Below are 20,411 nucleotides of genomic sequence, written 5' to 3'. Positions count from 1 at the left end.
TGAGTGGAATCTGAAGTAGCATCACTTGATGGTTGATATGCTATTCTTTTCTTGTAACAGAATGCTTCTGGTTTTCAAACAGGACTCGGAGGAACCAAGTACATCTCCTTTGAAGAACGGCAGTGGCACAATGATTGCTTTAACTGTAAGAAGTGCTCTCTCTCATTAGTGGGTCGTGGCTTCCTCACGGAAAGGGATGACATCCTTTGCCCTGAATGTGGAAAGGATATTTAAAGCTCAAAATTAAAGGTAGGGAGAGGAGAAGAAAGCCGTGCTTGCAGTATAGAGTCTGAAATCCACAGCTGTTTGGAACCAGCTTTGCCACTCTCTGTTTCGCTGTACTATTAACATAATTTAACCTTCTTCTTCAAACTCTCCAAACCTTTGGGGAAAACAATTTCAAAATCTCTAGAAGCAGTGTTGGCATTTAAGACTTCTACAAGCTAACCAAAACTAATGCAAAACCTGAGACGTAAAACCATTTGGGTGTTATTGCCATAACATACTCTTTTTTTTTTTTCCCTTCCACTAAATATTCCAGTTACAAGCAAGTGATATAGTTCAAGGATTACAATGGCCATGCACAAGACATTCATAGATGGATATTCATAGTGAAACCCTCAGCCCACTGAAATAAATGGCAAACCCCATTTGATTTCAATAAGGCTGTGGTCTCGCCTCAGTGTTCTTGAGCTACATGCCTCGTGTGCTGTCAAGTGTGTAGAAAGACTGCGAATGTAGAGGGTGTTTCAATGTACAAGGATTTGTGCCATGCCATACAGAGATAATGATAAAACAGCTGAAGTGGGAGCACTTCATAACAGGCACATATTTTATTGCATGACTAGCCGATCATTGTGTGAAGTTCAAGTTCTGATTGACAGTGTCAGTATTAGTCGACATTACATTGCACATTGTATTTTTCAAAATAAAACCATTTAAAACAAAATTGTGGTTGTGGTTTAATTGTATTTACATAGTAGATATTTACAAATAAAATGCTTTCACAGTCTGAAGAAACACGACAGAAGAGCCTTTTTGCACCCAGTCATTATGAAACTATGGAGTTTAGACAATCCACAGATGGTCCCTGCTGATATAACATAGTCTTCTACTAACTGAAATCAGTGGGAAAATAATCAGCAAAACCAAACAACTATGTGAAAATACTGAATTGAGTGCAGCTGATAAAAATGTGTTCATAGGTTCTAAACTCAAAACCAAAATATTGTTCTTCACAGCAAGCACAGAGATCAAGACAACTAGGAAGACATTTATCTTTGCAAAAGTCTGAAGCTCAAGTTTTATACAAGGGCATGCTTTAATTTTGTTCTATATTGCAATATGTAATACCTTCTGCTCTAGCACCATTTCTGCTATGTTTCCTGCAAAGGCAACTGTCAACAACAACACGCTGGCAGGACAATGAAACCAAGACGAAACAATCCAAAGGAAGATACTCTCTTCCCAAAGCAAACTTCAAGAAATATGGCCATGTTATACAATGTATGATCCTGGTACACCCTCCATATGGGTTGTATCTAGCAAAAGGAGGAAAGTAGTATGTCACACTTCCAACAGGAATCTTCAGATGTGGAAAGACAAATTAGGAACACAATTATTCAGTGTGTAACTGGGTAGGGAAAGTTTGCTCCTAGTTCCTGCCACCACTCTTGAATTTGTCTCCTTTTGTGCCAAGTGTAAATGCTCACAGCTCACTCCTCTCTTAGTAATTCAACCAGCCGAATAGATGCATTAGATCAGATTTGGTTTACTGTACACACCGTTTGAAGAAGTTGGCCAGCTGACATTTTTAAGTACACACCACACTAATCTGATCTCACTGAATGACTAAATTCTATCCTTTGGTGACTTCATTCTGTGTTGAAGACTGTAGTAAAGAATAGCCATAAAAATCCCTCTCATATGCACACCCCCCATAAGAGGGTAAGCACCTCACTCTCTCCGGGGTCTGGCAATCCCCCAGCACACTGCAGCTCTGCTCTAGGACTTTGCTGAGAGAAGAAGGGTAAGAGTAAGGTAGTAACGGCAGCACAGCTTGTGCCTTATCCCCCCAAGTGCTACAACACACAACGAAACAGTCCCAGCTTTGGGGAAAGGTAGGAGAAACGTGACAAGGCTGGAAAGCACACCAGCCTGAAAACAAGCCTGTTACTATGCAATAGCACCATGCTATTATTCCACGACAGTTCTGCAGAACACTCCTTAACACATACGTGCTCCTAGCAACTGGAACTACAACAAAATACAGCCTAGATTCCAAACCACTGCCCAGAAGCCACCCACAAAACAGACTCCTACCAGACTGTTATGCTAGTGCAAGGACCAGCACTTCACATGGTACTAACTGCTGCTAAAACTCCAAAGTAGCTACTGAGTTTTTTTACCCTGTAAACTTTTTCTTAAGTTCTAATCACTTCAAGTCTGCTAAAACATAACTGTATAAAATGAACAAGTTTAATTACATCACAAAAACAAGTCAGTGCTACTTTGTTTGCTTTTAATTGAATTTATTTAAATAGGATAAGGCTACTTAAAAGACAACTCTTTACATACAAAATGTACATTACGTTAAAGTTTGCTGTACTCAAGTACAAAAAACTGCACAAGTGTTTAGTAAAAGGGAAACTGCACACAATATTTCAAAACACACATTCTTACCATTTTACAGCATTTGAGAAGTGCCTTTTATTTCCTAACTGTGAATGGAGAACTTCTGTCAGTAATAAATGAAGCTACAGCTTTTGTTTTCAATATTAACTAACGTTAAAAATTTAAACAAGCTTTCAGATCACTACTGACAGCTTTCAGTGGGTTAACTAAGTGGATTCAGAAGTTGATTCTTTTTTTTGTTTTACTAACTTTGGAAGCATTATTATTATGTACTATCCATATCCAAAATGGATCTAAATCGGCTTCACTCTGAGCCACTGAGATTTAATAAAGTTTCCAACAACTTAACTGGATTTCTGCCTTATAAGGCACCACCAATAATCCAGATGAAACACCAAGTTTCACAGAAAACTAACATCTGTCTTAAACTATCAAAGGAAGGAAAACAGGTGGGGTTTTGCCTTTTTTTTTTTAATAAAAAAAAGTGCAATCACATATGCTAATGCTCCCAAGGTACTTCTTTGTCTTCCTATCCCTGTCCCTCTTCAACTGTTAGTAAGTTGAGAAAGCACTGACCTGCATTCCACAGGTTTTCCTGATATTTTATAGCATGATTGTAACCAGGAAAACAAAAAATTTCGCTGCATCGGCACATTTTTACACTTATGCATGTATAAAATATGCCTGTGTATTTAGGAGAACATGGCACTAATCCATTCACTACTTCCTCTCAAAGATTCACATCAGTCTAATAACATACTTCCATCTGTGCATTTCTTCTTTCACACTTCAATAAGAGAAACTTCAATTTGAAGTAATGCTGTTAAACTAGTTCATCTCTTATTACCAACCTAACTGGCACTGTGAATTCCACACTCCTGTTCTGCGCAATGAAAAGGAAAAAAATTTGTATCAGACTATCTTATCAGCAGAATGGTCAGTTTTCTCATCTAAATGAATTATCTTTTTAAAGCCAAGAAGGCTCTTGGGATCACTTTGAATCTCAATAGCTATTTTAACTATTTAACCAGAAGTGGAACAAAACTGAATCTTACTGAAACAAAAAAATTATATATGTATATGTGTGAATTGCAGTGACATGCAGGAGATGAACTATAATAATCTTGAAAACTGAAAGTGGGGGGTTTAGTATATCGCAATATTACCACCTTTAAAAGAAGTAATGAACTACTTGGTGTTCAAGAGTAGACACTCTTAAGGTGACTGGTGGTAATGACTCCAGCTTTACAACAGGGAACTTTTAAACTTGTTAAAACTTCACAGCAATCTGAATCCCTGTAAGGTTTAAAAAGAATTGTACTCAAAACAGTTTAAATATGACTTATCTGTTTGAAAATATGGAAGTAACATTTACGTTTTAAGCACCATTAGCTACTTCATGGCCATGTAACATGCTGGATCTTCTTCTTTGCTTCCGTAGGCTTTAGGTCATTCTGGAACACACAAAAATATATAAGTATTCTTAGATATACTGCACAAATAGAAGCTTGTAATTAACCTGCCATAGTAAAATATAGTATTGCCTACTGTTGTACTCAGCTGTATGCTATTACAACAGCTTTCTATTGCCATCTTGTGGAAAAAGCTAGATGTAACAGAACTTCCCTAGAGAAGAGAAAAAATACAGCAAATGAATTTAAATACCTACAAATCACATGTAAGCCTTTTGCCTTTTCTTAATCCTAAAATTAGTTATGCAAAAACAACTTTCAATTATGCAACTTAGAAACAGGTACATACAGAAATTTCAAAATGTACTTCTAAAGTTATTTCAACAAGTATTTTAAGGAGGCAATCTGAAACAGCATTGTATAAGAAAAAAACCCAAACAAACATCTAGGATACTAATTTACTTCTGTAAAATGGTAAAAATCTTAGAAAAACAGAAGGAAAAGTTGGTCTTTCTTTGTAGTGACCTGTACAAAAAAGTGAAATAACTGTCAAAACCTCAGATGAACTTATCTTTCAAGCCCCACCCCAAGAAACCAGGGGGGAGTGGGGGGGTGGAAATCAAGCAAGCCCGAAGTAAAACAAAGGCAGATTGAAGTGGTGAAATAATTACCTTTCATTATCTAAAATAAGAAAAAAAAAAAAAAAACTGAGAAATTAGAGCTTTAATAGTTCACACAAGCAGAGTAAAGACAGGTATAAACATTTCCAAGAACATTCTGCAACACACTGGTTTGGGGAGCACAATCCAGAGAAGAGTTTCAGTGTTATCTGCAGCAATACTGTAGACCGCAACCACTGAAAGGTTTAAGGGAATTAGACCCAAAGATCAGAGGGATAGTTCTGTGCTATTCAGCATGAGAACTTCAGTTTTTCTTGAAAGTCAGAGAACAGCCACTTGCTTGAAAAGGCAATTGTCATTACTGTCCTTATACTAATATCAGGCTTTACACTCTACAGCCATCTGCCAAGTATATTGATTCTTCCTGGCTGCGTCACTTATTATTCAACACACTTTTTAATTTCAGACAGTAACACCCATACATCACACTTGCTTAACTTCAAACATGTCTGACCAACTTTAACTGAACTTACTGGTAATAATGAACAAAAACTGTGGCTAAGGTAGAAAGTCAAATGCCAGAGGTCACAGCTTCTGAGTGTCAGTGATACAGTGTCACTTAGAAGTGTTCATCACTGTGTCTACAAAACATTTAAATTAAATATAAAGAAGCTGCGAGATGTATACTTAACAAGTTTCAAAAGCTCTGTAGGTTCAGATCTGACTAATATATTGAAGAGCTCTAAATTACTGGAGTTCATAATACTGGCAGTAGGAAATACATCTCCACAGCATAAATCTGATTCAGGGCCTCAGCCATGATTCTTGTAAAAGCTGCTAAAGCTGTCTTTCAGAACAGCCACGTGTTTAGGTGCTCATATTTAAAAGAAGTCTGATGGAACAGCAAGGATATCACCTGCACTCTTTCAGGAAATGTTTTTTTTTTTTTTAAAAAAAGAGATTAATAGAAAGCATTTCATGAGGCAATCTTGAGAAAACGAAAGTTAGGAAAACTTTAATCAATGCAATTGTACACTGCATATCTAAAGCTCCCCCTGCAGTTCAACTGAGAACAGATATTTCTATTTCTTCATTTGAAGCCCAGACTTATTTCAGATCACAGAATGTTAGGGATTGGAAGGGACCTCAAAAGATCATCTAGTCCAATCTCGCAACTGGAGCAGGAACACCTACATGAGGTTACACAAGAATGTGTCCAGGTGGGGTTTGAATGTCTCCAGAGAAGGAGAATCCACAACCCCCCGGGCAGCCTGTTCCAGTGCTCTGTCACCCTCACTGAGAAGAAGTTTCTTCTCAAATTTAAGTGGAACCTCCTGTGTTCCAGTTTGCCTCCTGACCTATCATTCGTTGTCACCGAGAAGAGCCTGGCTTCATCCTCGTGACACTCACCCTTTACATATTTATAAACATTAATGAGGTCACCCCTCAGTCTCCTCTTCCCCAAACTAAAGAGACCCAGCTCCCTCAGCCTTTCCTCATAAGGGAGATGCTCCACTCCCTTAATTATCTTTGTGGCTCTGTGCTGGACTCTCTCCAGCAGTTCCCTGTCCTTCTTGAACTGAGGGACTCAGAACTGGACATAATATTCCAGATGCGGTCTCACCTGGGCAGAGTAGAATGGGAGGAGAACCTCTCTCGAACTACTAACCACCCCCCTTCTAATACACCCTAGGATGCCATTGGTCTTCCTGGCCACAGGGGCACAGTGCTGGTTCACAGTCAACCTGCTGTCCACCAGGACCCCCAGGTCCCTTTCTGCTACGCTGCTCTCTAACAGGTCATTCCCCAACTTATACTGGAACCTGGGGTTGTTCCTGCCCAGATGCAAGACTCTACACTTGCCCTTGTTATATTTCATTACATTTTTCCCCACCCGACTCTCCAGCCTGTCCAGGTCTCACTGGATGGCAGCACAGCCGTTGATGAATATATTGAACAGTACTGGTCCCAGTACCGACACCTGAGGGACTCCACCAGATACAGGCCTCCAACTAGACTCTGTCCCATTGACCGTGACTCTCTGGCTTCTTTCCTTCAGCCAGTTCCCAGTCCACCTCACCACCTGATCGTCCAGTCCACACTTCCTCAGTTTAGCTGCAAGGATGCTGTGGAATTATATTCCAGTGGACATTCCAGTGGAAACATGACAATTCCTTAATTTGTATCATGAGGTAATACAACACAAATAAGACTTATCCCTACCTCGCAGCACATTTTAAAGAGATGGCCCATTGCTCTTCGCTTACTGACAAGCCCTTAAAGGCTAATCGCACCTTCATCAAAAATAACCACTGTTCTACCTTTTTCTCCAGCTGCCACCTACATTCAGCACTATTACCTACATTTTCAAATATATGCCCTGTTGAAATCATATATCCTGTCTTAGCTCTTCTCTCATCACTTTATTCATCAGCCTTATTCTGCCCCCACCTGTAGTCTAGTTCTCTACAGAAAATTAGCTTTCAGTTGAATCTAACTTGCGGAAAGAAGTTGACTATTTACCTTGATGGTTAACAGCTCAGTGATCAGTCTTCTACTTCAGAGGAGCGCCCTTTTGTTCAAGATCTCAGCATGTCACTCATAGTCTTACAGAAGCCCAGGTACCTGATTAAGGTCACCATGGCTCAAAATGAGCACTTGACCTTTGGTCTCTCACTTCAACTAGCATGGTTTGTTATGGTTTCTCATTCAGACCCACAATCTAGGCAGCTCTCCAGATTTTCACATCCAGTTCCTTCCTCTAGCTTGCCAACTCCTGTATGAGATTTAAAACAGATGGTGTTCCTCCTATAAGGATATGTTCTACAGTTCTCAGCATCTTTTTTCAGTTCCTGTAACATCTCTTCCTTCATTTTGACAAATGAAAGCTTGTCCTACTCAACCATTCAAGTGTGACTGTAACAAATGCTATCATTCAATTCTTTTCTTCCCTACTACAGAAAACAGACCACTTGTCCTCTCTTTAAGGCTGTTCATGTTGTTCTATAATGCCTGTTTTCTCCCTTTCAGACCTACCAGTAGGACTATTTTGTTTGTGTTTTATTTGACTACTACCAGCACCACCTTAAGTATTACGTCCCTATTCATTTTAAAATTACCTGCATGTTTTCTACAAAGCTGCCTCTCTCATACAGAAATTTCCCATGGACAAGTACAAAGTACTTCATTTCTTCCCTTCTGATCTTTTCCAAACCAGCTACTCTTTTGCTTGTTTCTAAATTAAAACTCTACTATTATTCCGAAATAATCCTGAAAACCCTTATGGGGTCTACCTTTGGCTCCTGCAACTTTCGATTAAAATATAACCTGCAAAACAAGATGCTGAATGTACATACCGGCAAATCAGATTCTTCTTTTGGAACAGCTCTCTTTAACTTCACAACAGTAGTTCCCGCTACTGGAGACAAAGGGTACACCTTCAGACTAGACAACATACTGCTGTTAGTCTTTGAAATATTGTTCTGCTTAGCCTCGTTATTCCTCATACCCAGCTTAGCGTCCTCTGATAAAGTGGAGGCTGAAATGTATGTTGAGGCATTTGAAGGAACTGACAATCTTCTAACAGTGTTGGTGGTGCTTCCAGCTGGAGGAGGTTTTAGGCGATCAGCAGCTCCATTCTCTGTCTTCTTCACCTTTATGCTTGTACTTGTTGAATTGCCATCAAATACAATTAATGGCCGTTTCCTTAAGCCTTCTACTGTTTTAACACTGAAAATACAAATCATAAGATTCTCAGAAACATAAGCTAAATGATCCAAAACCAGTATATCCAAGACACACTGTTTCTCAGCAAACGGGGTTGCGTGAGGAACTTTCTAGGCAGACAATTACAGTTGTATGATCAAGGACTGTATGCTTATACCATTGTAGCTATTTCAGAGTACCTAAAAAGATAATAGCTGTTAAGTATTTCAAAAAGAAAATATTTGAGAAAGTGTGTGCCACCTTACCTACAAGAACAGCATCTAACATGCTGATGCTTTCAATCATGTTAAGATAGTCTAAAAGACTATTAGACAAGGAATAAAACAATTAAGCAAAAAAAGCACACCTGTTTTTGAAATAAGCTGTCCTTGAACAGGAATCCCAAGTTGATTTAATTACTATATTTTTAATAGTTTGTGCCTTTAAGCCTATGTGCAGTCAGAGCTGGCCAATTTAGTAACAGCTGAATCACGAAAAAGGAATACAATCCAGCTACAGTACTATCAGAAAACATCCTGACTCCCAAAAAACAAAGCACAAAGTTATCATAGCTGTACATTAGAGTTTTAGAAAAGCACTGCTCAAGAATGACAAAGAGAAGGTGCTTGAAAAGCACTTATTTAACCAAAAAAACCTAAACAAAAAAAAAAACAAAAAAACAAACCACAAACAAAAAGACCCCACCATTAATTTATACAATATTCTTGCTTAGAAACCAGTTTTCAGTACAGACTATTTAATCATCTCATATTAAAAAGAGGAATAAAAGTTGAACTATAGTGTTTTCAACAATGAAATATAGTAATTAATTTGCAATTAACAAATCGGCCAATATTCACGTTGCATATCTCAACACTCTTCAACGTAAGCCACAAGCAGAGATTTGATTCATTTGACTTGGAAAAACATTAGGTTACTAGTGGTTGATAAACGTATTAAGAAATTACACATTGCTTACACAATTTCTCTCAAGACGGGTTTCCTCAATAAAAGTTAAAGGAGTCACAATTTAAGAGCTCATACAGCAAGAGAAAGTTCAGCTCTTACTCAGATTTGCTTTGAAATTACTATCTGCTTACAACAACATATGTCATATAATCCTCCTCTTTTTCTATTCATTGGGTTCCCAGAACAGATAGAGACAAAGAGAGACCTTTAATTCATTTTGGACTTGTTTGTCAAGAGATTGGACACAACTCTTTGGCTCATATCTACAGTAGACGCATTTTGGAGGAGAACTTCTACACAATGAGACTAGCTTCCAGGAGTGTTCAGCCACACACACTGTTTCAGCTAAATACTATTGAAACAACAGTAGTTTTTAACACATCCATTAAATTAAGTGTAATTACACTTGAAAAGCCTAAAAAACTGACACACTTCAAAATTAAAACATGATACTTTTTGATAATTTTGGCTTTATCCAATAATTTATTCAACACTCCCAACAAGGAACTCGGTCCCCATTTTGAAAAGACAGTTTACAAACTATGAGAAAGAAAAGATTGTATACCTATTTTCAGTTACCTTCTTTAACATAATTAGTCAGCTTTTCCTATGGAGTTAGCTGATTCGTTGTTGTTGTTGTTGGTTGTTTTTTGTTGTTGTTATTTTGGTTTGTTGTTGTTGTTTGGTTGGTTTTGTTTTTAAAATTCAGCTTTGTGAAGACTAGCAAGTCTGGAACTAACTGCAATCCTAGGAGGATTGTTATCTATTATAAACTGAATTTTAGAATTATAGCACTTGTACAAATGACTACAGGCTACAATACAGATAATATTCCCAGAGAAATCTTTGGGAAAGATCCAAAAGACATTTGGATGCTGTACCATCAAGAATTAATCTAATTTTTACATACATGGCTCACAGAAGAACACAGAACCTCGGGTGTAACATTCACTTTCTTTATATAAAGTGCAGGCAGGTTAAAAGCTTCAGAGTAGGACCCATGTTAGCCAGCACTCTTCTGAGGGAGGACACTGACATGATCCCATTCTGGGATCATGACCCCTCCTGTGGAGCACTCTGTGAAACCTAGATTTCCATGCATCTCCTTCATTCTAGCCACACTTTGGGCTGGGCTGGACAGAAGGCATGCTCTAATCGTGCTGTTTACTTTGTAGAGCATGATAAAGAATGCGAGATTTACTAGAGGAAGCAAAAGCTTCTCTACACCAGCAATCCAGGTTTCCACTGTTTCACGTGATTACTCAGTCAGGATGGCCTTTGAGCAACTCCCAATTATGAGGCCAATTTAATTAAAAATGCTCCTATTCTTGTCTAGCTTAGCTGGCACTTCGGTAGCACCCTAAAACCAGAAAGAAATGCAGATTTTAGCTCCTACCCCTTGATTATCCTTAATATTTGCCTGTTACTAAAACAGGCAGGTGACCACCTCTTCTGTGAATGTCTGAAACTGGTCAGAAGTACCATGTTTTCCCCTGACCTTCAATATTATCAGCGCATTCATAGTTTTCAGGGGATGCCGAAGCAGCCTCTTGGGTGACTGTGGAAAAACAATGAACTCTACCACGGCCACAGCTCTGAGCACACACAGCCACAGTGCTCCTGGAAACTGAGAGTTTGCAGGTGAGAGTCTTCAGACAGCATGGCACTTCAGAAACTACATGTATGTTCTGAGATTCATACCATCCTCTTTCTTTCAGTGGGCATGACAATCTTATAGATCTACAAAATTAACTGTCCCTGAAGACAAATATTTTCTGAAATGTTTAAGGTTGGATGGACTGCATTTGTTTTTATTTGGTACGATTATCTGCAAGCTCAAATATTCAGCAATAAGAGTGTATAAACCGTAATCTGTGATCTCAGATATTTGATTGTATTATTGAAGTATAACACATTACTGCAGCTCAGCTGATATCCAGCAAGTTCTTTAGGGTATGCCATCAAACACCAATGGTAAAACTAAATATGATATTCAACACTGACTTTTAAATTTCAATGTGTTTTTACCTCCTATCTATAACTACTAGCGGGATGCAAACACACACCGAGCTGTGCTGATCAAGTCTCCAAGCCTCATATTAATTTCAGTGCACATTGTAAAAGCCATGCTTTCCACAGAGGAACTCATCAGAAGACTCTTGTTGTCCATACGATGCATCAGTTTAACTGAGTTATAAACCAAACTAACAGCACACTTAGATCCCATCTCTGACTTGCACGTAACTCACCGTCTCACAATACCTAGGAATTTTGTTTTGTTTTTAAAAACAATAAGGCCAAGTTCTCCCTCCTCATCTGTACAAAGGCATTGTGCCAGTTCTTCTTAAGTGGTACACGCAAGTATGAGGAAAAGTGTAATATTTTAACACCCCAAAAGATGATTGATCTTCCTTGATTCTTCCCATCAATATGCTAAAACTAGAAGATTTCTCTGTGCAACTTTTACTTACTGAAAGTACTATATGTTTTTTTCTCCCATTTCTCTGGGGTCAGTAATACTAGCAGTAAAAGATTAACTTTTCTAGACAGCATTTTGCCAGCATATTTGTTAAGTATGAAAGATGTATTACAAGTAAAAGCAGTAACTGCTGGAAAACCTTAAAACTGTCAGCAACAGAGCAAAAGACTAAGCCCAGCATGCTAGATTGTAAGAGCAAACAGTAAAGAAAAGCAGATTGGCAGATTAAACATATTTCCTCGTACTTACTATTTTGCCAGCAAATACTAGATAGTTTAAACCATTATTGAATTTTAGTATACCAAAATAAGAGCCCCTAGACTTATTCTACATATACACTTTGGATGAAGCCATTCTGCTACCTAAAAATTAACATTGCCACCTCCTCTCAGAAACATTCACCCTGCTATCTTTACTTCTTTGATAAAAAAAATGTTTGCACATATTTCAGCACACCAACAGTTTGTTATTCAAACACTAACCTCATGCTTTCATCTTGAAGCTGCAAGTTGTAAATGAACTGAGGTATTATAAACTTTTATGCACAGGGAAAAAAAAAGTAAATGACATAAGACAATTCAGTGTCCTGGTCACTGCTAAAAATTTTAAAAATTTACAACCAAAAAAGAAAGAATAAAGTACAGAATTTGTTTAGCTCTTCCAAGTCAGAAATCTCAGTAAAGCTAGAACAGACTCATGAAATCAACAAGTTATAGTCCTGCAAAATTATAATAAGAATTTCCACCCATCTTTCCTTAGGATTTACTGCTGAAACTAAATAAGAATGCCATCCATGCACATCATACATCAAAGTTGTGGGCAGTGGAAGGTCAGGAAGAGAAGAAACTCAGTAAAATAAACTTTTGAGGAAGATTTGGCTATCTGATCAAATAGAAACAGAAAGATGTTAAAAACGAAGCAGAATGTTTCATTCAGAAAGTAGCTGTTATTTTTGAATCTGACACGCAAAACTGCTGCCACGTACACCACTGCTGCCACTACACCTCTAGAGCAGACCAATCCTGTCTAGGGAGCAGGCACAATTAAACATGTTGTTGGTACTTTTATTAAACACTGTAAATATGATTATTATTTAACAACTATATGGTGAAACAAGAAAGAATTGATTTTTCTTCATTATAAAGTACCTTGAAATGCACCAATAATCTGGTATCAATACAGACTGGGGGATGAAGGGATCAAGAGCAGCCCCGCAGAGAAGGACTTGGGGGTACTAGTGGATGAAAAACTGGTCGTGAGTCGGCAATGTGTGCTTGAAGCCCAGAAGGCCAGTTTTATCTTGGGCTGCATCAAAAGCAGTGTCACCAGCAGGTCGAGGGAGGTGATTCTGTCCCTCTGCTCTGGTGAGACCCCACCTAGAGTTCTGCATCCAGCTGTGGAGCCCTCACTACAGGAAAGACGTGGACCTGTTGGAGAGGGTCCAGAGGAGGCCAGAGAAATGATCAGGGGGCTGGAACCCCTCTGCTGTGGGGACAGGCTGAGAGAGCTGGGTTTGTTCAGCCTGGAGAAGGTTTCAGGGAGACCTTATTGTGGCCTTTAACTACTGAAAGGGAGCTTCTAAGAAAAGACGGGGACAGAGTTTTTAGCTGAGACTGTAGTGATAGGACAAGGGTTAACAGCTGTAAACTTGAAGAGGGGAGATTCGGACTAGATATAAGGAAGAACTTTTTTACAGTGAGGGTGGAGAAACACTTGGAACAGGTTGCCCAGAGAGGTGGTAGATGTCCCTGCTCAGTGCACGGGGGTTGAACCAGATGACCTTTGAAGGTCCCTTCCAACCCAAACCATTCTGCTATTCTATTAAAAGAAGCGCTATAAGCTAGATACCATTAACATTTGAATGACAAAAAAATACTGTCTTCCCCTTTTTCCTATTCTTGCTTCTAATGCAGGAGACCTGACAAAGCATTCTCTGTAAACTGTTACCATGTCCAAAAGCTGTAGAAGTTTCATTAATCAGGCAAACAAAGATTAAACTAAATGCATCATCCTAAATTCTCCAAGTCTAGTGCAATAAAAGCTAAATTACCTTCCATTATCACTTTTCAACTCATTTTGCTGTCTTTTCTTTTCCATCATTTTCCCCCATCTACTTTTTGGTAAGTCACGCTGAGGCAGGGGAATGGCATGTTGAATATAGAGATCAGTGAGACCATCTTTGTCCATCTTCACATCATTTTCTACTACTATATTTTTCTGTGGGGAACAGAGAAAAAAGTTGTTAGGATGACAAATTCAATGCACAAACATCTTAGTGGTATAGTTCCTTTTTTCAAAAGCTACTTTAGTGTACTGGGCATAAATGACTGGGTTTCAGAAGTGAGGGGGCTGCAGGGGTGACTGGTATGGAAAAGCCATGAGCTGCCCTCTGCCAATGACAGCCTGGTCTCCTGCCTTCCTACTGTCAACTTCGCTTGTTTTCTGTGTGGACTAGACTCAGTCTCTCCCTTCAGTGAGGCAAAGGGAAATGCGGGATGTTTGGGTCACTGCACTGGTTTCTTTTTCCACCACCTATAAGCGCCATCTCTTCATGTAGCTCCTGCCCCTAATGACTGCTGCTCTTAGCTAACTACACTTGAGCACAGGTGCCATGAGCTCCTCTGTTTTAAATTTTGGTGTGTGAAGGGCTGTTTACATCAGTGTCAGAAACAGTTGGGTCCAGCTGCAACCAGTACTGGGCACTTCATCACCTTTGCCTGCACAGATCAACCCTGCAGGCCGCCATCCAAAGCCCTGCAATTTTTCCCAACTAAAATAGTAGCAAAAAAAAAAAGGAAAAAGTTAGACAGACAAACTGTTGATGACTGATGTTTTCATGCAATCTTAAACACATTTCCCTAAATTTTTATAAAGGCTTCCTAAGTACCTGTTAAGGGCAATACAATCACTGGAAACTGCAAGAGGGCTGTGAAAAAACAGTCCATGTAGGCACCTGGAGATAAGAGTTTCCCTGCGGTTTAATCAGATTCACAGAATGTTAGGGATTGGATGGGACCTCAAAAGATCATCTAGTCCAATCCCCCTGCCAGAGGAGGAACACCTAGATAAGGTTAGAGAGGAAGGTGTACAGGCAGGTTTTGAATGTCTCCAGAGAAGGAAACTCCACAACCTCCTTAGGTAGGCTGTTCCAGTGTTCTGGCACCCTCACTGAGAAGAAGTTTCTTCTCAAATTTAAGTGGAACCTCCTGTGTTCCAGTTTGCACCCACTACACCTTGTCTCATCATTGGCTGCCACCAAGAGCCTGGCTCCATCCTCATAACACTCACCCTTTACATATTTATAAGCATTAATGAGGTCATCACTCAGTCTCCTCTTCTCCAAGCTAAAGAGACCCAGCTCCCTCAGCCTTTCCTCGTAATCATCTTTCCTCCCTTAATCATCTTCGTGTCTCTGTGCTGGACTATCTCAAGCAGTTCCCTGTCCTTCCTGAACTGAGGGGCGAAAAAAAAAAAAGCGGAGAAACAAACACGGGAGGTCTAAGGCACAGGGGACCCACACCGAAGCAGCAGGGCCGCAGGCCCGGGATACCTTCCTTTCCCGCCGAGCAGGGCAGGCCCCGCACCTCCCGTCCCAGCCCCACCTCAGGGCCCACCGCCCCAGGGCCGAGCTGGCTTCCCGGGCCACACCTGCTCCAGGGTGAGCAACAGGAACTCCTCCGAGAGCAGCTCCGGGTGCAGCAGCAGCTCCGAATCGGGGCGCCCGGACCCGCGTTCCTCCGCGCTGCCGCAAACCCGACCCCCTCCCCGCGCCGCCATCTTCGACCCCCAGCGGCCGCTTTCCGGCCTCCCACAATGCCACGCGGAGCGGGGGGAGGAGGGGCTCGCGCGGGAAGTGACGCAGAGCGCGTGACGTCACGCTGCCCAAGGGGAAAAGCGAAACCTATTTTATTGTGTTTTATTACAGCCTCGCCAGGTAGCGAATGGAAGCACAGAGCTGTTATGCTGCTACTCGCGGGGAGCTTCGCCACCTCACCGAACGGGGTCTAAAGTTTCGCCCCTAAAAAGCCAAATGACGCCCCATGATCTGCAATAGCCAAAGTTGCTTTATAATTCCAAGGTAAAGTGACTTCCTGCTCATTTGAGTTAGTAATCTGCTTACGTGTTTAAAAGCAGGATAAGGAATTACAAATGATTATGTTAGTAAATTAAACATGTTGTTCTTAGAACGTAAAATTGTAATTTGAAGCACCGGGTGCATTTTACACAATCGAGGCGCAGGCAGCAATGTAACACGAGTGATGTAACAAAAATACACACACACAGAACAAGTCGCATATATATGCCTATGTACCATTACTGCTATATATATATAGCACTTCTAAGAATATGTATTCAAATTTTGAGTATTTAAAAATAATTTAAGTGTATAAGTAAGCAACATAATAACATTTCATCTCATCATCGAATGTCCTGAGTTGGAAGTGACCCACAAGGATCATTGAGTCCAACTCCTGTTCCTGCATATGACAACCCCACAGTTCATACTGATACCAAAAAGTCAGCAAAAAGACTCCTTAACGCTGTTTCAAAACTGTTAAAGAGCAGGCACTTTTATTGCAGCATGCTGGACACTTGGAAGATCATTCCTGTAATCAAGTGTACATGTGATTTGCACTTTTTGGTATTGATTACATATACCCATTGCATATTAATTTGTTTCTACTGCTTAGTTAATTCATTAAACATTATTTACATAAGCCTGCCCTTTGCCAGCAGTCTGTCTTTGGTATTCCAGTCTTCATCAGGGGTCTCTAGTGGTCCCCGGTGGTCCTTGCAGCCTGGTAGCCCCCCTGGTGTCAGCTTCTTGACCTAATTTCTTGAGCATGCATATTGCCATTTAGTGCTACTGCTCAGCAAAAGTCATGTAGCTCTTTCTTAATTTAGTGGAACATTCTGCTTTCGCAGCTTGCAAGCCAAGAACATCCTGCTTTGCATCATGTCCAGTCTCTATAGAGCTATTGTTTGTCTATTAGGTTTTGGTTACATTATGCCTAGTCTTCCTACATTAGGCCTAGGGGTTTCTAAAATATTTTTTGTTCCTCTTATCAGCACCATGCATCTGAGAGCATTGTCCAGTTGTTGCTTGAACACTGTCAGGCTTGAGGCTGTGACACCTCCCTGGGGAGCCCATTCCAGTGCTCCACCACCCTCTGGGTGAAGAACATTTTCCTAATGTCCAACCTAAACCTGCCTGACACATCTTACTGCTATTCCCTTGGGTTCTGTCACTGGTCACCAGAAAGAAAAGATCAGCACCTGCCCCTCCTCCTCCCCTTGTGAGGAAGCTCTAGCCGCCATGAGGTCTCTCCTCAGTCTCCTCCAGGCTGAACAAACCTAGTGGCTTTAGCTGCTCCCCATATGATTTCCCCAACAGTATTTCCTATGGTGTCCTCACACCTGCCCTCCGGCAGAGTATGCCATTTGTTTCCTTATGTTCCCTCCCTTCTCCTCCTCCCCAGCCACCCACAGCTGCTGTTACTTCTGGATTTCTCTTGAAAGAGCCGCTTTTCCCGCCTGTGTTTATCCTCGGTACCTCAGGGTCAGACCTGCTCTGTAACTACCATCTGTAACACCGCCGCACCAGTTAGAAATAATTAACGGCTCTCTTTGGTCCTGCTGGGGTCACGCACAGTGGATGTTGCGTGCACTGCGCGGCCGGACCCTCCTCTCTGCAGGGATATGAGTTGGATGCACCCCATGATGTTCAGCCTGCTTATCAGTGAGGCAGCACTGGGTCAGCGGGAGCCCAGTGGCCCCCAGGGCAGCACAAGGCCCTGATTACCCCTCATAGAATCACAGAATGCCAGGGATTGGAAAGGACCTCAAAAGGGCATCCAGTCCAATCCCCCTGCTGGAGCAGGAACACCCAGATGAGGTTACACAGGAATGTGTCCAGGCGGGGTTTGAATGTCTCCAGAGGAGACTCCACAACATCCCTGGGCAGCCTTTTCCAATGTTCTGTTACCCTCACTGAGAAGTTTCTTCTCATATTTAACTGGAACCTCTCGTGTTCCAGTTTGCACCCACTGCCCCTTGTCCTATCATTGGTTGTCACCAAGAAGAGCCTGGCTCCATCCTCGTGACACTCACCCTTTACATATTTATAAACATTAATGAGGTCACCCCTCAGTGTCGTCCAAGCTAAAGAGACCCAGCTCCCTCAGCCTTTCCTCATAAGAGAGACGCTCCACTCCCTTAATTACCTCCGTTTCTCCCCCTTCGGGGAGGCGGAGCCCGGAGCCGCCCCGCCCACCGCCGGCCGCCGCCGCAAGCCCGCCTCCAGCGCGCGCCCGCCCCGCCCACCTCCCGCCCCACCCCCAACGCGCGGGGTTCGGGGAGCCTCCCCGCCCAGGCCGTAGACACTGGGACTACGGGCGCCACTCCCCCACGTGACCGGAAGAGCCCTGGCCCCTCTCTCTTGAGGCGACGCTGGCGCAGGGCGGGGCTTGTCCCACACCGGAAGCGGCGCGTCTCCCCCGCCCACCGGCGGACCCCCGCGCGCCGCGAGGCCTGGGTGCTGACAGCGCGGCCTGAGGCGGCGCCCGGCCCAGCCGCAGGCAGTGCACCGCAAGGCCTCGAAGCGGCGGGCCCCGTTCTCGGTGTGGCCGCGGCGGCGCCTGGCGCTGGCAGGTGCTGGGGGAAGGCGAGCGGGTGGGGAGGTTTCGTCTCCTGCCGGGTTGGAGTCGAGTGCGCTGGGTGCCGGGGTGGTGCGGGGGCCGCGTCGCCGGTCGCTGCGGGGCCTGGTTTGCGCCGCCCGGTCCAGCTGCGGGCGTGTGAGGGGACAGGGTGAAGCGAGCGGCGCCGCTCGTGCCTCCGCGCTGCGCAGGGGGCGGGCGCTGCCCGGGGCGAAGCGCGGCCGCCCCCTGGGCTGCACCTGGGGTCTGTGGAATCGTACCCGAAGGTTAATTAGAGCTTGCACGCAGTTAATTGCACAGAGTGTAGGAGTATGTGTACGTGAGAGAGCAGTGGCCACAGGTAAGGCAGGCACGGTGCTGGCTTTCAGGGCAGCAGCAAACAAAATTTAAGTGCAAAGCGAGGTGTTACTGAAGTGGGAAGCGGGCTAGTGCTGCTTTCCAGTTCTTACCGGAAATGAGTGTGTGCAGGGTTATTAATGCATTTAAGAAAATACAGCTTAGTGGACTGATAATTTGCCTGTTGATTGTTTTTTAACAGTAAACATCCGCATTGTGTTGTTTTCCAGAGTTGTGAACCTCTAAAAAGTGGCACACTGACTTCTGTTTGTAACTCTGGGGTGGCCTCTTGCTCTTTAAAGGAACAGCATGTTCTGCAGAACCTTGATAATTTGCAGTGCACATTAGGCCCTTCAGATCTTATAAATGAGAAGAAAATAAATGTAAAAAAGAAAAATAATCACATGCAGATTATGTGTGTTGAGATTTATTGTTCTTAAAAGCTTTTTTTTCACAGCTTTTTTTTTTCTAGTATGAATTTTTAATTTTTTTTTCCGACCAGAGTTATGTAGAACTATGTTATTTTTTGTTCTGCTCAGGGATTGTGCATCTATTTTGATTTCTCTTTTACTTTTCATCTACTTTCATTTAATAAGCCTTTTGGAGGTTTTTAATACATCTTGATCAAGAGCAAAATTCTGTAGTTCTCCCAATGGCATATATTAACATTTTTACATTGGGTTGCAGGAATGGTAAGTTGTTGACAGCTTCAGGTATGAAAGCTGCCTAATCTCTCCAGAAGGTAGTTTGTCACTTTGGGCTACACACAGGCTCTTAAAAATGGTTGGGGTTTTTTTGGCAGTCAACAGCTGGGCAACTCTCTTTAACTTGATGTGCTGTGTGTCTTTTGATGATGTTGGAGGATAACGCAGCCATGTTGGCAGAGACTCGCAGTATCATTTTATGTTAGGCTGTTTCCCTAGTACTTCCTGGGTTTGTGTTTGTTTTGTTTTAGTTTTTTTATTCAAGGTCGGAACACTAATGTGCACCCTGGGTGAGGATACAGTTGGAAAATGTCATGGAAACCCAAAGTAAAATATTTTTAACTTGTAAAAAAAAAATTTTTTGGCAAAAAGGATCACTGATGTCTCTTTGTAACATGATTTGCTTCTGGTGATATCCTTAGTTTGGTATGAATTTATTTAGAGGTTGCTTGTGAGTTGTGTACCTTTTCTCATTCAGTTTTGGAAATTTTTGTCGTGGTTTTCATTGTTCTCTTTCAAAACCAAAGGGTCTTTTTAGACATAATAATTTAAAACTAAATTCATTTGGACTATGTTTATTTTCAGGATTGTTCACAATAGCATCTTGTTGATGTTGGTCTCTCTGTTGGTCCGTAGAACTTTGGCTTGATCTTTTATACCTCCGTTGTACATGTGGACTAGAAGTAATTGTATATGTTATTTCTTAAATCCATTCAAGATGTTTGCTGTCTTCCCCGTATTGACTAAGTGGTCATTACAGGCGAGTCATGACAAATGAAAAGGTGATTAAACAAGGTCAGCAATTTCTCATCTGCTCTTCTTTGGAGTGTTGAGCACAAGTGTCTGCTGGTTTCTCATAAAAATACCACAAGTCTGGAGTATAGTAAAATTACATG

General features: G+C 41.7%; 3 protein-coding genes across 6 annotated transcripts in view; 2 read left to right on the top strand and 1 right to left on the bottom strand.

Annotated features, from left to right (window-relative positions):
- Nucleotides 1-968, top strand: part of FHL2 (four and a half LIM domains 2) — a 43,363-nt gene extending 42,395 nt beyond the window's left edge. For all 3 annotated transcript variants that reach the window (XM_082064716.1, XM_082064717.1, XM_082064715.1), the window contains one exon: nucleotides 83-968. In XM_082064716.1, coding sequence (XP_081920842.1) covers nucleotides 83-234 — 152 coding nt within the window. In that variant the 3' untranslated portion in view covers nucleotides 235-968. The remainder of the gene's footprint in view (nucleotides 1-82) is intronic.
- On the bottom strand, nucleotides 80-15,623 carry LOC309445847 (ashwin). Of its 2 annotated transcripts, XM_082065018.1 has the most exons (5): nucleotides 15,468-15,623; nucleotides 13,870-14,036; nucleotides 8,023-8,395; nucleotides 4,010-4,088; nucleotides 80-211 (listed from the first exon to the last, which is right to left on the bottom strand). In XM_082065018.1, exons 1-4 carry the CDS (start codon nucleotides 15,594-15,596, stop codon nucleotides 4,032-4,034), a joined length of 726 nt encoding a protein of 241 aa, XP_081921144.1. In that variant the 5' UTR covers nucleotides 15,597-15,623; the 3' UTR covers nucleotides 80-211; nucleotides 4,010-4,031. The 2 variants fall into 2 exon arrangements, with proteins under 2 accessions (XP_081921144.1, XP_081921143.1); XM_082065017.1 differs by lacking the exon at nucleotides 80-211 and having other exon boundaries at nucleotides 2,511-4,088.
- A 2,707-nt stretch (nucleotides 15,624-18,330) lies between these two features.
- TGFBRAP1 (transforming growth factor beta receptor associated protein 1) overlaps nucleotides 18,331-20,411 on the top strand; it is a 37,594-nt gene continuing 35,513 nt past the window's right edge. Inside the window, exon 1 of the mRNA XM_082050771.1 lies at nucleotides 18,331-18,470. The gene's annotated coding sequence lies outside the window, so the exon portion shown is untranslated. The remainder of the gene's footprint in view (nucleotides 18,471-20,411) is intronic.

The sequence above is a fragment of the Streptopelia decaocto genome (assembly GCF_964273445.1).
Source record: "Streptopelia decaocto genome assembly, chromosome: 1".
Classification (NCBI taxonomy): domain Eukaryota; kingdom Metazoa; phylum Chordata; class Aves; order Columbiformes; family Columbidae; genus Streptopelia; species Streptopelia decaocto.
This window is presented reverse-complemented; position numbering and strand designations above follow the sequence as displayed.